At 37.6% G+C, this 15,080-nt stretch overlaps 1 protein-coding gene across 1 annotated transcript in view; it reads left to right on the top strand.

Annotated features, from left to right (window-relative positions):
• CSMD1 (CUB and Sushi multiple domains 1) overlaps positions 1-15,080 on the top strand; it is a 1,526,452-nt gene that overhangs the window by 1,050,691 nt on the left and 460,681 nt on the right. The window contains exons 11-12 of the mRNA XM_075202483.1: positions 3,432-3,535; positions 9,101-9,213. Coding sequence (XP_075058584.1) covers positions 3,432-3,535; positions 9,101-9,213 — 217 coding nt within the window. The remainder of the gene's footprint in view (positions 1-3,431; positions 3,536-9,100; positions 9,214-15,080) is intronic.

Raw genomic sequence — 15,080 nt, 5'->3', positions numbered from 1 at the left:
CCTAAATGTTGTACACCTCACCTGTACTTAGGCATACATACAGTACATTTCTGTAGGCACCTAGGGCCTGATTCAGCAAGACATGCATACTGAGCACAATGTGCATTTGTTTCAGAACGTACGTAATTCTGGTCCACGCACACCTAGTGCAAGTTTTGTTCTCTATTACTAGCTATTTCAGATTAAGAGATGCTCCACATTATTGTTGTTCAACAGACATAGATTGGTGTCACACTGAAATTTTAGAACACTTTACATTTTTCAACCATAATAACAGGGCACTCCAACCGCCAATTAGTGGCATTTAATGGGGCACAATATTTCTAATGAGTACTTCATGTTTCAAAATGTTGCCCACAGCGAAACCAGGAAAAAATTTGCCATTGGAATGCTACAGTATATACCACTATAATGCAACACTAGAATTTTAATGTTACACCCACTTTAAATATTTGACTATGCAAAGGCAAGACAGAACTTCCTTCTCTCACTTTATCACAAATATTTACATATTTGCTAAGCATCTGAAACTTTTTATAGTTCAAGCTACAAATTAGATTGTGAAAATTTATTAAATTTAATTGTCATTTATCACAATGTTTGCAAAGCTTGCATAAAATGTGACACAAGGAAAGATGAACATGAAAAATACTGTATAGCAAACTCCACAATTCTGTTGGCATCAGAGATTTGCAACAACAATACAAAGCAATGTTGATATGGTGAGATTTTGTACATAACAATATGATTTTCATTTCTGAAAATTTGTTCTGCATAGCAAGGAACGGATGTGAAGATACGTGTGCTGATGAATTTGGGTGTAGGTCTGCACAGCTCTACTACACAACACACTGCAGGATACATCCAATACTTTTATGGAATATAAATTTACAAAATAATTAAGATAATTTTCAGTGACATCATCAGTCACCTGGTATAATGGATTATACATTCTCGTAGTCCCTTTCTATATATAAGTACCAGAAAGGTAAGGTTGAAGATTTTCAACTGAACAACCACTAGGGTGGCCATTGACTAATGTATGTAGCTTGGTGCAAACTCATATGTGCTGTTGAGAAGTCATGAAAGTATTGGAGAGTTGTGCACCTATATTTCTACAGGAGATTACATGAATTTTCAATGCAAAACGGCAATCATTGCAAACACATATCAAATGTGATGGATGTCAGCAGCAACAGAAGTATAGATAAGTACAGTAGGCTGGGGTGACATAATGTGCCTGGGGGATGTGGCTGGGAGGACGTGATAAATGTAATGTTTTATTATAATGTACATATCAATGCCCCATGTTGGCCACACCCACAGCACAATGTGGCCATGCCCTTTTTGCGCCGCTGCGCAGTGCCACACAGTTTTTTTTCCTGCTGGAACTGAGGTGGGCCTGTGTACTTTAAATGCCTGGGCTGATTTTTAGTCCCAGTCCGGCCCTGTCAGACATCATGCTTTTCATAATAGTGTATCAGAATTCTTGTTCCTATCCATAGACCATTGATAAGGAAACCCTGATCAAGGAGAGTGGGGAATGAGCAAAAAATGCATATTAAAACTATACTATTTATAAAAGAAAAAGGTCAATGACAAATTATAAGAAATAAAATGATAGATGAACAGAACTTTCTCCTGTTTTAACATGAAAAGAAGTAAAACGTTTTTCATTATTACTTAATATTGTTTTAGGTGAATTTTTAATTACTGAAAGAACACATATGTGATTCACTAGCATAGAAAGATACAGTGTAGTCAACTATGTACCATTATATCAAAACAAATCTGGTTTCATTCTCATTATGTGCATACACATCATACATACAATAAGTAATATATACAATCTTCCTGTATTAGTAGGTATATTTCACTGTGTAGTCATTTAAAACCTGTAGCTAAGTAGATCATCAGAACCAGCTGTGGTTAAACAGATCATTAGCATATTCACAGCAACATCGAGTATTTTATATATGTGTGCTGATTTTGTGAGAGAGAAAGTGACTTATCCACTTGGGTGATTGATTATGGGGGATGAAGACAAGTGGTAAGACATATACTGCATGCTAAAAGGAACTGGGTGCCCTAACAGCACAGACAGGTAATGTCAGACACATGACAAACTGGTACGGGAAAAACTGTACAGCAATCAAAGTTCTTACCATGTTTAAGACATTTTTACTTACTGAGATAGGATGCCATAATTATTGCTTGGGATTTCCTCACTTTTTAAATAAGGGACATTTTATCTATAGTAATCCTACATGTCATTTCGTACGGAAATTCCTGTTCAAACCTTTACAAGTTTCAATAACTTATTTTGCTTCAGTTTTATATATGTTATTAGGACAAGCTTTTTATGCATTATTTGAAGCTCAACAACTAAATATCAAAGGAAAGAATATACAGGCAATAGGTTTTTTTTTCTAAAGAAAAGTACATTTCTTTGACCAAGTAAGCTGAAATGGATATCTGTTTTTTGTCTTCTGATATCTCTTTAAAAAATGTAATTTCTTTGATTGTCAACATGACTCTTCAATGTCAGAAGGACTTCAGCTGTCAGTGCTAACATGTCTGAGCTTCAAAAGTCTTATAACCAATGAGCAGCTAAGATAGCTTAAGCAGTTAAAACATTAAAGGCAAGGAAGTACAGCAACCCTGATGGCATTAGCAATGTTTACTGCAAAGAATTCTTCATTAATTAGCTCCACATTTATTAAAACGCTAAAGTTCAATCATGACACAGAACACTGCTCTCTAAACAGCCCTAGCAGGCCATTGTATCTTTAATTCATAAACCATCTCTGGTCCATTCCAGTACAGACATTAAAGAGTAATAAGCTCTTTAGAGGAATAATATAAAGTTAATGAAGGATGCAACATAGTCCTGGCATTTCTATTTGTACATAACACACACACATTAGTTTATAAAAGTACATTTTGTCTTTTCAGACCCCATAGTTACATTAAAATAATATATATATTTAAGTAAGTCATTATACTTTATTACTTTAACCCAACAAATGTCATTATTGATAAGCAAATCAATGACTTTAGTTAACATAAAATATGCTTAACTTGTGAAATATTTACAAACGCACTGTGACATTTTAAAATGTATAACTTGCCAAAGACTGCACACTATTATAACTAAAATATACAGTACAAATGCATAGATAGATGCAAAGCTTTGTTTTAAAACCTGTGTTAAAGATAGCATGTATGTATTGTTCCTGAGGAATACATATTATATTGCATAAAAAAACGGTTATACCTGCATGTCTTAGTGCATAGTCCATAGATATATTTTAGAAACAGCTTTTTCTGTCAGTCTGCAACACTCATTATATGCTTTAAAATAGTTCTATGTGTTTAAGATTTATTTGACCTTTTTAGTTTGTATGACCTTATATATTTTTTTTAAACAGGTAATCAAGATTTCTTTTGAAGTATTCGAACTAGAGAGAGGCTATGATACCCTAACGATAGGAGATGGTGGAAAAGTAGGTGACACAAGATCAGTTTTATATGTGTAAGTACAGGTTTTGCAAAACAGTGGAATAATCATAACTCTTACACAATATGTTTTACACAAATATATTATATACCATAAAATGTGATAATATAAGCGCTAGTATTCTGTAATTCTAAGAACACATTCTGCCCAATAGTTCATGCAACAATGTATTTGTTTTGTGCTATATTCTTGTTGGACAGTTTTGAACCTTAAAACTGTAATAATGGATATATTTTTAACAAACAACAAATAGAGACTGTGGGGGTCCCAAGCAACTGACTACCAAAGTTTGGAAGAACTCACTCCCATTGGGGCTCTAACTGCTGCTGTTCGCTACTGACAACCATAAGAAGGCAAGGTGCAAAAAAAATGTTATTTTCCAACACAGACACTAATTGCACAGAACCACAACTCTATCTGATTAGTTCCTGCTTTGGAAATTAACACAATTCTATTTGCATTTGAATTCCTCTAGGTTGCAAATGTTGGGAGGAGCATAACAGGAACAGCAGTGGAGATGGGTTTTCTCAAAATGAGGAGGTCCCAAGCTAGAAGCCTCCAGGAAGGGATGGATGTTAAAATAATTTTAGGGTGAAGTCTCTATTGAACTTACCTATGCTCCATTATCCATATTTTGACAACATTTTTTTCATCAAACTTCTTAAGACTTCCAATAGTGCATGCTGTCAGGATCTTCAAGGAAAGATGTGTTTTCTCAAGTGGTGTTCTGCTGACTCATGATTAAAATTTAAAAGATTCCATATTGACATGGCTACATATCTATATGATATGGCCTAATCTTGTATTGTTTGCTATATAAAATATTCACATTTAAGGAAAATCACCCATTTAAAAATAAGTACGTACTATGTACTGATGTGTGATGTACAGTGTATGTGTATATATAATATATATAATATAATTTAATATGTATATGTATTCTTCAAATCTCTAATATCCACCCAGTCTTCTAACCCATGTCGCCCCTTTGCCACATTCATCTCACCTCTGCCCACCTGCACCTCCTCCTTCTTCCTCCCTTTCTGCCCATGATTTTGCCAGCTGTTTTAAAGACAACATTGACACCATTCGACAAGATATTTCCTCATGCCAAACTCCACCAACTCTACCCACCTTTACCTACACCCCCCAATCCGCCCTTAATTCTTTCTCTCCAGTAACTGAAGATGAAGTCTCTGCACTCATTTTATCATCTCACCCTACAACCTGTCCACTCGATCCTATTCACTCCCAACTTCTCCGCTTCCTCTCTTCCACTGCATGCCCAACCTGTCTCTCTCCACTGGCACTCTTCTCTAGAGTCACTAATTCACTAATTCAGCCTGTATAACCACCTCTATGCTGATGACACCCAAATCTATATCTCTTCCCCTCACTTTTTTCCTTCTGTACTATCTTGTGTAACCAACTGACTTTCTACTATCTCCACATGGATGTCCCAACGCTACCTAAAGCTCAACATGCCCAAAACAGAGCTTATTATCTTTCTTCCTGCCAGAATCACCACCTGCCCTCAAATATCCCCCACTGTCAAACACCACAGTTTCCTCAGTGTCCCAAGCCCGCTGCCTTGGTGTCACATTTGACTCCGCCCTCTGCTTTATTCCTTACATCCAGACTCTCTGTCTGTCCTGTCGACTCCAGCTTAAAAACATTGCCAGGATACGCCCTTTTCTTACTCAACATGCTACCAAAACTCTTATAGATTGTCTCATCATCTCCTGTCTTGACTATTGCAACCTCCTGCTATTTGGCATTCCTGACACATCATATACCCACACTTCAATCCATCTTAAATGCTGCTGCAAGACTGATCTGCCTTTCTCACTGCTCCACATCTGCTGCACCACTTTGCAAATCCCTACACTGGCTCCCTGTGTCCTCCAGAATCAAATTCAAATTACTTACCCTTACCTAAAAGCCCTCAACAACACTACCTTTGCATACATTTCAAATCTCATATCAAATACTCTCCCTCCCACTTAGATCTACCTCTGACCTGCGTCTTGTCTTGTCTCTGGTAACCACCTGTCACTCCCGCCTACAAGATTTATCCCGTGCTGCTCCCCACTTATGGAATTCCCCAACATGCTCAATCAGAATTTCCCACAGCCTTCAAACCTTTACAAGCTCTCTGAAAACTGATCTTCTGGTAATATGGATTTGGTACCCTTTCTGTAGCAATGACAGCTTCTACTCTTCTTGGAAGGCTTTCCACAAGATGTTGGAGTGTTTCTGTGGGAATATGTGCCCGTTCATTCTATAGAGCATTTATGAGGTCAGGCACCGATGTTGGACGAGAAGGCTTGGCTCGCAAATTCTATTCCAGTTTATCCCAAAGTTGTTTGATGGTGTTGAAGTCAGTATCCTGTGCTGGCCCTTCAAGTTCTTCCACACCGAATTCATCAAAGCATGTCTTTGTAGTCCTTGCTCTTTGCACTGGGACACAGTCATGTTGGAATAGAAACAGGCATTCCCCAAACCGTTGCCACAAAGTAGGAAGTATAGCATTGTTCACAATGACTTGGTATGCTAAAGCATTAAGTTTGTCCTTCAATGCAGATAAGGGGCTGTCAGGCGCTGTCCCCGCACTCTTCCTAAGTGCAGGGGACAGTTGTCTGTTCTCACCGCTTGGTGTATCCCGCTGCCTAGCAACGGAACGCACTTCCTGTTTTGGGGCACTCACTGCACTTGCAGAGATGACCGCATCCCATTGCTAGGCAATGGGGCGTGCTGCCTGGGCTTCCTGTCATCGGTCAGATGGTTCTGACCATCAAATCAGCTTCTACTTCTCCCCTCTATTTAAGTAACACTCTGGCACCATTAGGGTGCCAGAGTTGGCCATCAAAAATGCCCTTGAAGAATGACATTACCTATTGGAGGGAGCTCTCTTTCCCATTACAGTATTTACTGACCAAAAAAATTGAACCTACCTACAGTCTGCTCAATCCCTAAATCCTAGGCTCAATGGTGATTGTTTTTCAGCAGATTCCAATTGATTTTGACTTTTCGTCCTGACACCAAGAACTTCTGGGCTGATGTCCTTTCTTGGTCTTTCAACCCCTCCGGTATTCAAGCCCATTATTACCCCATTTAAAGTTTTAGCCATGACCAAATCTTCTGTTAAAACTCTTCCTACTGGCAGATCTTTTGTCACCACCCTCCTCCGCACCAAGGTCTTGGCATGGGCTCACAAGTCTAGGTTTGCTGGACATGTCGGTATCAAGTAGACGGTGGCTCTCCTCTCCCATCTCTACTGGTAGCCTTCCCTAGTCGCTGATGTCAAGAAATATATTCTTGCCTGCGAGGTTTGTTCTCGTGGAGTGAGTTCCTACCTTGGGTGAAGTTTTTGCACAACAACCATCAACATGAGTCTTCTGGTCTGTCCCCCTTCTTCATTCTTTATGGAAAACATCCTGTGTTACCTACTGTCACAGAATCCGAATCCTAAGTGCCAGCAGCTCAGAGTATGGTTCGTGAGTTTGCCCAGGTTTGGTCCCAAGTACAGTCTAAATTGCAACAATGTTCACATCTCTATAAACTTTTTGCGGATCACCATCAAAAAAACCTGCCGGTTCTCCATGTGGGGGACGAATTATGGCTGCCTACCCGCAACCTTAAGCTCAAATTTCCTTCCATGAAACTTCGCATCCTGCTATATTGGTCCTATTCCTATCTCTGATATAATCAATCCTGTTACCTAAAAACTCTGGTTACTTCATTCTCTCTGGGTACATAATACTTTCCATATTTCTTTACTAAAGCCACTTGTCCTTAATGAATTTACCAAGGTTCCCCTCCTCCTCCTCCTATCAAGACCATCCAGGGCGAAGAGTTTGAGGTAGAACGAATTTTAAAATCGCGCCTTCTTAGAGGCAAAGCTCAATTCCTGGTGCACTGGAGGGTATACGGCCCTGAAGAGAGATCTTGGGTCAACAAAGAGTATCTTCACCCTCCTCGTCTCATTAGGGAGTTTCTGAGGAATCAAGCCACCCCTTCAGAGAGGAGGGGGGGAGTATTGTCAGGCACCATCCCCTCACTCTTCCTAAGTGCAGGGGGCGGTCGCCTGTTCTCGCCGCTTGTTGCCTTGCGAGAGGATGCACTTCCGGTTTCGGGGCAGTCACTGAACAGAGATGATCGGGACACGTTGCATTGGCTTCCTGTCGGAAGTCAGCTGGTTCTGACCGCTGAATCAACTTCTTCTCCCCTCTATTTAAGTAACACTTTGCACCATTAGGGTGCCAGAATATTAGTTCACACCAGCTGCAGCACTTCCTGTTTGTATGCTTCATTGTGTTTTGCTGACTTCTGGCTTGTTTTTTGGCTCATTCTCCTGAATCCAAATTTGGTACTGCACAGTCAGTTTGGTATTGATCTTCTGCTCGTCGCTGACATTTTTTCTGGTTCTCCCTGTGTATTGCACTACTGTTTGGCTTGACCCGGGTCTTCTGACTATTCATGTCTACAACTCCACCACGCTGGTAACTGACTTGGAGAGCCATGACCTGCACATCCCATGCAGTGAAGACCATACTTCTTTGCGGGGTCCCTGGGGAAAACCGAGTGTACGTTAGACTCCTCACCTTCCTGATCAGTTGTGTAAATACCAGCCTGTATCCTCTATGGTGTCTATAACCGTGACCTAGCCCAAACCCTGAAAAACAACCCCATACCATTATCCCTCCTCCACCAAAGTTCACAGTTGGTATCAGGCAGGTAACAGTCTCCTGGCATCTGTCAAACCCAGACTCGCCCACCTGACTGCCAAACAGAGAAGCATGATTCGTCACTCCATAGAACTAGTTTCCACTGCTCTACAGTCCAGTGTCGGTGTACATTACACCACTTCATCCGACGCTTGGCATTGGTCTTGGTGATGTGAGGCTTGCATGCAGCTGATCAAATCATTTAACTTTATCACTCAGTAGAACCTGACACAATGGGTTAACTGCCCATAAATGATTTGAGGCTATCACGAATATTCACAAGTTGTCATGTTCTGCTCTTTATAGATAGGAAAGTTTGCTGCTTCAGTCACTACCAGTAAATTGCATTAAATTATGTAAATAATCAGAGGGAATCCTGCTCCTTTAAGGGCATTTGATATATCTGTCATATAGTTGTATATCATACCACAGTTATTTACCTACAGCAGCCAAAACAACCCTATTTTAATTTGTAAGCATTTTCTCAACCCCAATATCGCATTATTTTATGGCACATTTACTTTTCTTCAAAATCTTCCTTATTCGCAATTCATTTTGTTTCTACCTTATAGCTCTCTAAGAATATGTTAATCTGGACTCATAGGGCCTTATGTAGAGTTGTACGCAATTTCTGTCTAAAATGTAGGTGTAAATTGTGAGCATTAATCAACCACATGGGGGGATAAGATTAAAATGCAATGTGTATGGCCAGTTTCAGTTAAGGATTATAAAGCCATAAATCAAAGATAATACTTGATTAAACATCTCTGTAATTTAGAGGATAAAAAAGTTTTTGACTTTTTTGAGGGAAATCTTTTGTGAAATCAATTTCATGAACATTTTTATGTTTTAGTCTTACAGGTTCTAGTGTACCGGATCTAATTGTTAGCATGAGCAACCAAATGTGGCTCCATTTGCAATCAGATGACAGCATTGGCTCACCAGGATTTAAAGCTGTTTATCAAGGTATGTTTCTATGTGTCATTACCATGTTTAAATACAGTAGACATATTGATGTACAATACAACACAATCATAAGTAATTCTGGTGTTAAAATGTCTTAATTAGTGTACTTTTTATAGAAAGATATATGGTTTGTAAAGTCACAGAAAAATAGTTATGGTTGTAACTAGGCCACTTGAGTGTAAACTTGTAGAGGATGCTTATAGATTGTACAGTGCTGTTTTTGTAGCAATTCATTGAAGCACCGTTTTTGTGTATTTTTACTTTAAAATCAACATAAAAGATATTTCATCACTAATGTTTCTCTGTAAACTGGAATTAAATGGTTTCTCCAAACAAATGTTAAAAAATAACTATTGTCTGTTGGCTCATAGTTCAATTCGTACATAAAGGGACGGGCCAAAAAATTGTGAATTTAGTTCAACCTCAATGTATCCTGCTTCCGCACAGTGAGTTGCACAGAGGAAACAGGTGCTGTGTTTGAAAAGAGTGATATTATTTTACTATGTACAGACAAAAGTAAACTTACTAGGTTTAGATGCTCAAGATGAGAGCAAAACCAGCAACATGAGAAAATATATACAAGCATTGATATGAATGGGACCTATTTGTTTCACTGTTGTTTCCAAATGTGCATTCACTACATTGAAATGAATGGGTGCATTGCAATGGATGAAGCACTGTCTATACAATTTTCCATTACTAAAAAAAATAGCAATTATAGAATAATTGAGAGCTGGGATACCTTTTAGCATTGCCAGGTGAATTCCATATGATCCTGTTTGTTTCCCTTACATTCCCTTACATTCTCCAAAACCATTTATTAATGTTTCACACTTAAATCACATATACATGTAGTATGAGCCTCCCTGGGCTTTGTAAGTTCAAAAAGAATCACACAGAATACGCTAGATAAAATTTATTTAATCTGAAAAATGTTTCCAAGGCTTATTTACAAAAATTAATAACAAAGACATACAATATGTTGCACAAATGAGTTTCAGAAATTTAAATAAGAAATAAAATCAGAGACACTACTTTCTAGTTAAGACCTGATGTGTGAGGGAACACAGTTGAGAAGGATGGGACATTTCAGTCTTGATAGACCCCCTCATGAAAATGAACAATGTACTACTGATACAAGGGATTTTTAAACCATTTTTTGTTGGTTCTTCACCCCCCAGCTTAGGAATTTTTTTTTCACCTAAGTTAGATGGAAGCCCAAAATGATACAGGGCTTTTGAAGTAAATTATGGTTGTCCTGAGACCTGGCATTTCAAAAGACCAATTGCGCATTTTGACCGTTACTACAGTAAAATCTCTGCTCATTTTTCCTCGCACTCCATAGAGGCATGAGGAAAAATCACAGACATTTCTTTTAAAATCTTGCGGTCCTGAGGAACATTGCGGCTAATTGAATTCCCCCATTTGTGAAGTGTGTCACTCTGCTGTTGGAGTACGTTGATCTATTTATATGTTTTAATAAAGAAATTGATTACAGTAAGTACTGTTCAAGTGTAATTTATCAAGGCTGTAATTTATGCAAGTAGATTTAGTTTTTACAATATCAGAATGTGTTGTTTTAATACATCAGTGCCATCAAAATGTATACGTTCCAGTGAATTTTATCCAAATAAATGATGCATAGCACTTTTATCACTTATACATAATATGTACTAGTGTCATGACTAGAATTTTCGAGCAATTGCATATTGAGAAATGTACATGTCAGCTATTGAACTTTATGGTTTTATTTACCAAAAAAATCTTCATACAGCATACAAATTTTTTTTTATAAACACGTTATATAGAATAAGTATTGTTCTACCATAATTTATCAATGCTTCAAATGGATTTCTAGTTCCATATGTAGTGACAAAGAAAGATTAAATCACACATTGTTTGCTAATGAAGAACTTTTCTCACACTGTATGTGTTACTCTCCATGGATAGGTAAATTATCAATCTCATAACTGGGCATCAGACAGGTCTGCAAATACATTTAATATTACAGCAGCGTAATGTGTTGTTTTACTGGACAAGTGACATCAATATGTATAAACTCATGTAAATGATATCCAAATAAATGGTGCATAGCAATGTCATCACTTATAAGCAGTGTATAATAATGTTGTGACCAAAATCCACTAGCAATTACATATTGAGAAAAGCACATCTCAGCAATTGAACTGTCTGGTTTTATTTAGTAAGAAAAGCTTCACATGACATACATTATTTAAAAAACAAATACACACATTAGGTACATTTGACAGAATGTGCTTTCTCCGTCATACTGTCAGATTAAACTTGAGGTTCCCCTTACTGTCAGTAACCCACTGTCATTGACCATTCCTACTGGTGCTACTTGGCTGCCAGATATCCATTTATCGTCTGTAAATGTCAACTGAACATGACCATGTTTTATGAAAATAGTCACTGCCTTTCGCAGGTTCTGGCACATGTAAGCACTTGTTGTGTGTAGCTGCTGCAGCATCTCTTTTCTGGTGAGTGTGGCTGGATCCTGCTTACTGCTTACATTGTATCAGAACTGCTGGGTAGCGGCAGAGCATTCACTCAGCTTGCTGGATTTGACACTGGACACCCAGGGGATGGATGGGAGTGTTAGCTCTTATCTGTAGGTTACAAGAATATAGCAGGTATACAGGTCTTGCTTGAATACAGCAGGATCTTTAGAAGTAATAATATTTAGCAATATTAATGTTAATATGTTTTTAAAAAAGGTGTTACACACAACACACACTTAAAACATAGTGGATGTTACACATGTCAAATGGGGCATTACTACATTTCCTTTACAGTTTTGCCACAGATGTTGACAGGGCTAATTCAGCTACCTGTCCCTGTAACCAGTCCAAGTTGATTCAATCATCTGTACATGACTCATCCTTGATCATGTTTTAATTGTAAAATGTTACTGCCAGGGTAAGAGAGTCTCAGTCCCCTCTCCACTTTGGTTTCATTAAGTCTAGGCTGGGATGTTTATCTTTAAATCTCACACACAAAATACCTTTCAGTGTTCCTGCTCCAATTTCTAGCAAAAATGTATTTTAGAGGAATGGTAACCAGCCCCATCGTAGCAGACTCCCTGCTGTTGTTACTGATGACCCCAAGCCTTCAATGTGGAACTTTGCCTACTGGGGCCCTCAGGCAGCAGTGACTCTCCTACAATCTTTGGAATGCAAGAAGCGGCATTAGAAGCCCCTCCAGTGCCACTAAGCTGCGGCTACCAGCTAGGACTAAAGTGCAGCACCTGCCATTGTTGCTTTGCCTCATCTGCTGCTCCTCACTTAGACCACCAGGGGTGAGGGACTTTCTGGAACAAAACCACTTTGAATCCCACAAACGGGAACTTGAGATGTGGCATAAAGTTACCAGATGCACCCCGGCTCCCATTATAGCACCAGGGTAAGTACTTTACTGCATGAACATTATTCTATTTTTAAGCATTTTGAAAACACATTTGTGCCTTATGGTATACAAGGTGCACTACACCTACCATACAATTTAATAAGTAAATTATATAGCACATGTCCCACAGTACGTGTGGGATGTGAGCAACAAGAGACTCGGCTACTGTACAATAAGTACTATTCTCGCATAATTTATTGAACTGTCCAAATTGATTTCTAGCTTCATATGTAGTGACAAAAAGTGCCAGAATAAATCTGATCTTGTTTGCCGATGAAGAACTTTTCTCACACTGTAAGTGTTGCTGGCTCTCCCCATGGATAGGTAAATTATTTAATCACTGAGAGTCAAGGAAGTCTGCAAGCAAATGCAGTTTTACAGGAACACAATGTATTGTTTTACTGAACAAGTGACATAAAAAAAAATAAAAAAAATATATATATATATATATATTCATTTAAGTAGTGTCCTTATAACCTAGACTACATTAACAGTTGTGTACTATAAAGACTAAAAGGGTCCTCTCTGTAGCATTTACTCTTATTGCTATCCTTGGTGAGTTCTGACATCTTTAGAAATTACACTTAGTATACAGTGCATAATGTACAGTATTAATGGCAAATCTCCATCATTAAACTTTTATATGGAGTTACCTTTACTAATGTACTAATATTTTACATGTACTAATATTTTACATGTTATCTATTAGTTGTAGAGATGTGCAGAATATGATTCCAATGTATGTTTAATAAACGTACAGAGTAATATATTTTGTAATCATACCAGGATTACATAATGAGGATAAAACTATGAACAGCATAAACATATTTTAGTTCACCTACTGAATCCCAAACATCTAAATCCTGTTGGTTTCCTCCTGTCTGTCCTCTCAAGATGACATACGTATCTACCTAACATTTTGCAACTGTATATACTTTAAAAAAAAATACAATTTCTAGTTATCAGGGTTAATGGAAAATGAAATATACAAAGAAAATTATGCAGAACTGTAGATGTTTGGAGTAAATGCAATACAAATATTATGTAACATAAGGAATGCATTGTATACTATCCTTACATTGGAACATAAATATATCCTGGATTATGGTATATAATTACTTTATAAGAAAGTCTTGTTACCCTGGTACCGAGTGCTGGAGATAATACATGTTGACTTAAGAAAAGCTACATGTAACAGCAATAGGTCTTCAAGCAATGTTTTCTGCTTCAAGTGTCACAGTCTACAGGGATTTATTTTGAAATCTCAAATATAGAGACAAAGGAGAATTGGCCGTAGGTGCTGCAGTTACTTAGTACCAGGGGATAAATAACATGAACAACCCATACATTCATATATTTAAGAGCAGAATAAATACCCTGTGACCTGACAGCTTATATATTCATTTTGTCAATGTTTATTCTGTGTCCAAATGCCTGCTGTAAGAATAAAAACATATTGTCTACATAACAAAACATAACTACCAAAGTCTGGTATTATGCGTGTTGAGCCATTTGTGCTCTAGTCGAAATTGTATGCCGAAAGCTATAAATATTTCAAAGAAAAACAGCCTTGAACTTGACTTCTAAAATACAGCTATGTCCTTTTTTATGCGGTTCTTATTTATATTTTGCTATTTAGTTCATGTAAAGGACAAGAAGAAGTTATTCATATCTTTATCGTTCTCGCTTTTTCTTCAATGTGAGTAGTCTCTCCTTGTCAGCCAAGTCCTTCTGGTCTTGTAGTTTGTCAAAAGTGCCTTTTTCATGGGACAGATTTGAAACTATTGTTCAAAATGCCAGAAGCTTTTAATAATGAATTACTGACAGAAAATATTTTTCATTGCTGTAGCTTCAAAAGGAACACAGCCCTAAACACATACAAATTAAGCAATGCAGGTTGCTAAAAATGTTATTATAAAATTTATTTAGTCTCTTACTGCATGGTTTCAGATATGATGTGAGTATAAGTGTCTGGATCCAAAAGTGAGATCACTGCTTTCCCCAGTGTTTAGTCATAATTCCACATTAGCTAATTCAATATTTCTATAAACCAAAGATAAGCAAAGGTACATGTCTCCATAAATGTTCTTCAAGATTATAATGCCTTATAACGTTTGTCATACCATGTACTGCAAGCTTCTATGTGAACTGTTTCAGGACAGACTTGTTGGCACTGGAACTATTATATTTAGAATGCTTATTTCTCTAACTGTCAGACTAAACTCTGATTCCCTACTGTACCTTAATTAACAGGAATAGTAGGAAAGGGTTCCTATATCAATTTTACTTTAATGTATTTTATACACTGAACAAACTTCATAAGAAGAACTGCTTGCCAGATTTTGGAGTTATACAGTGTAATTTACTTTTCTCCAAAATTGCTACTCTAAAGCAGTGGGAGTAGCTAAGACAGAACAGATAGATATATATATATATATATA

This window comes from Mixophyes fleayi, chromosome 3 (genome assembly GCF_038048845.1).
Source record: "Mixophyes fleayi isolate aMixFle1 chromosome 3, aMixFle1.hap1, whole genome shotgun sequence".
NCBI classification, from domain to species: domain Eukaryota; kingdom Metazoa; phylum Chordata; class Amphibia; order Anura; family Limnodynastidae; genus Mixophyes; species Mixophyes fleayi.
Note: the sequence above shows the minus strand (reverse complement) of the source record. Positions and strands in the feature narration are given on the sequence as shown.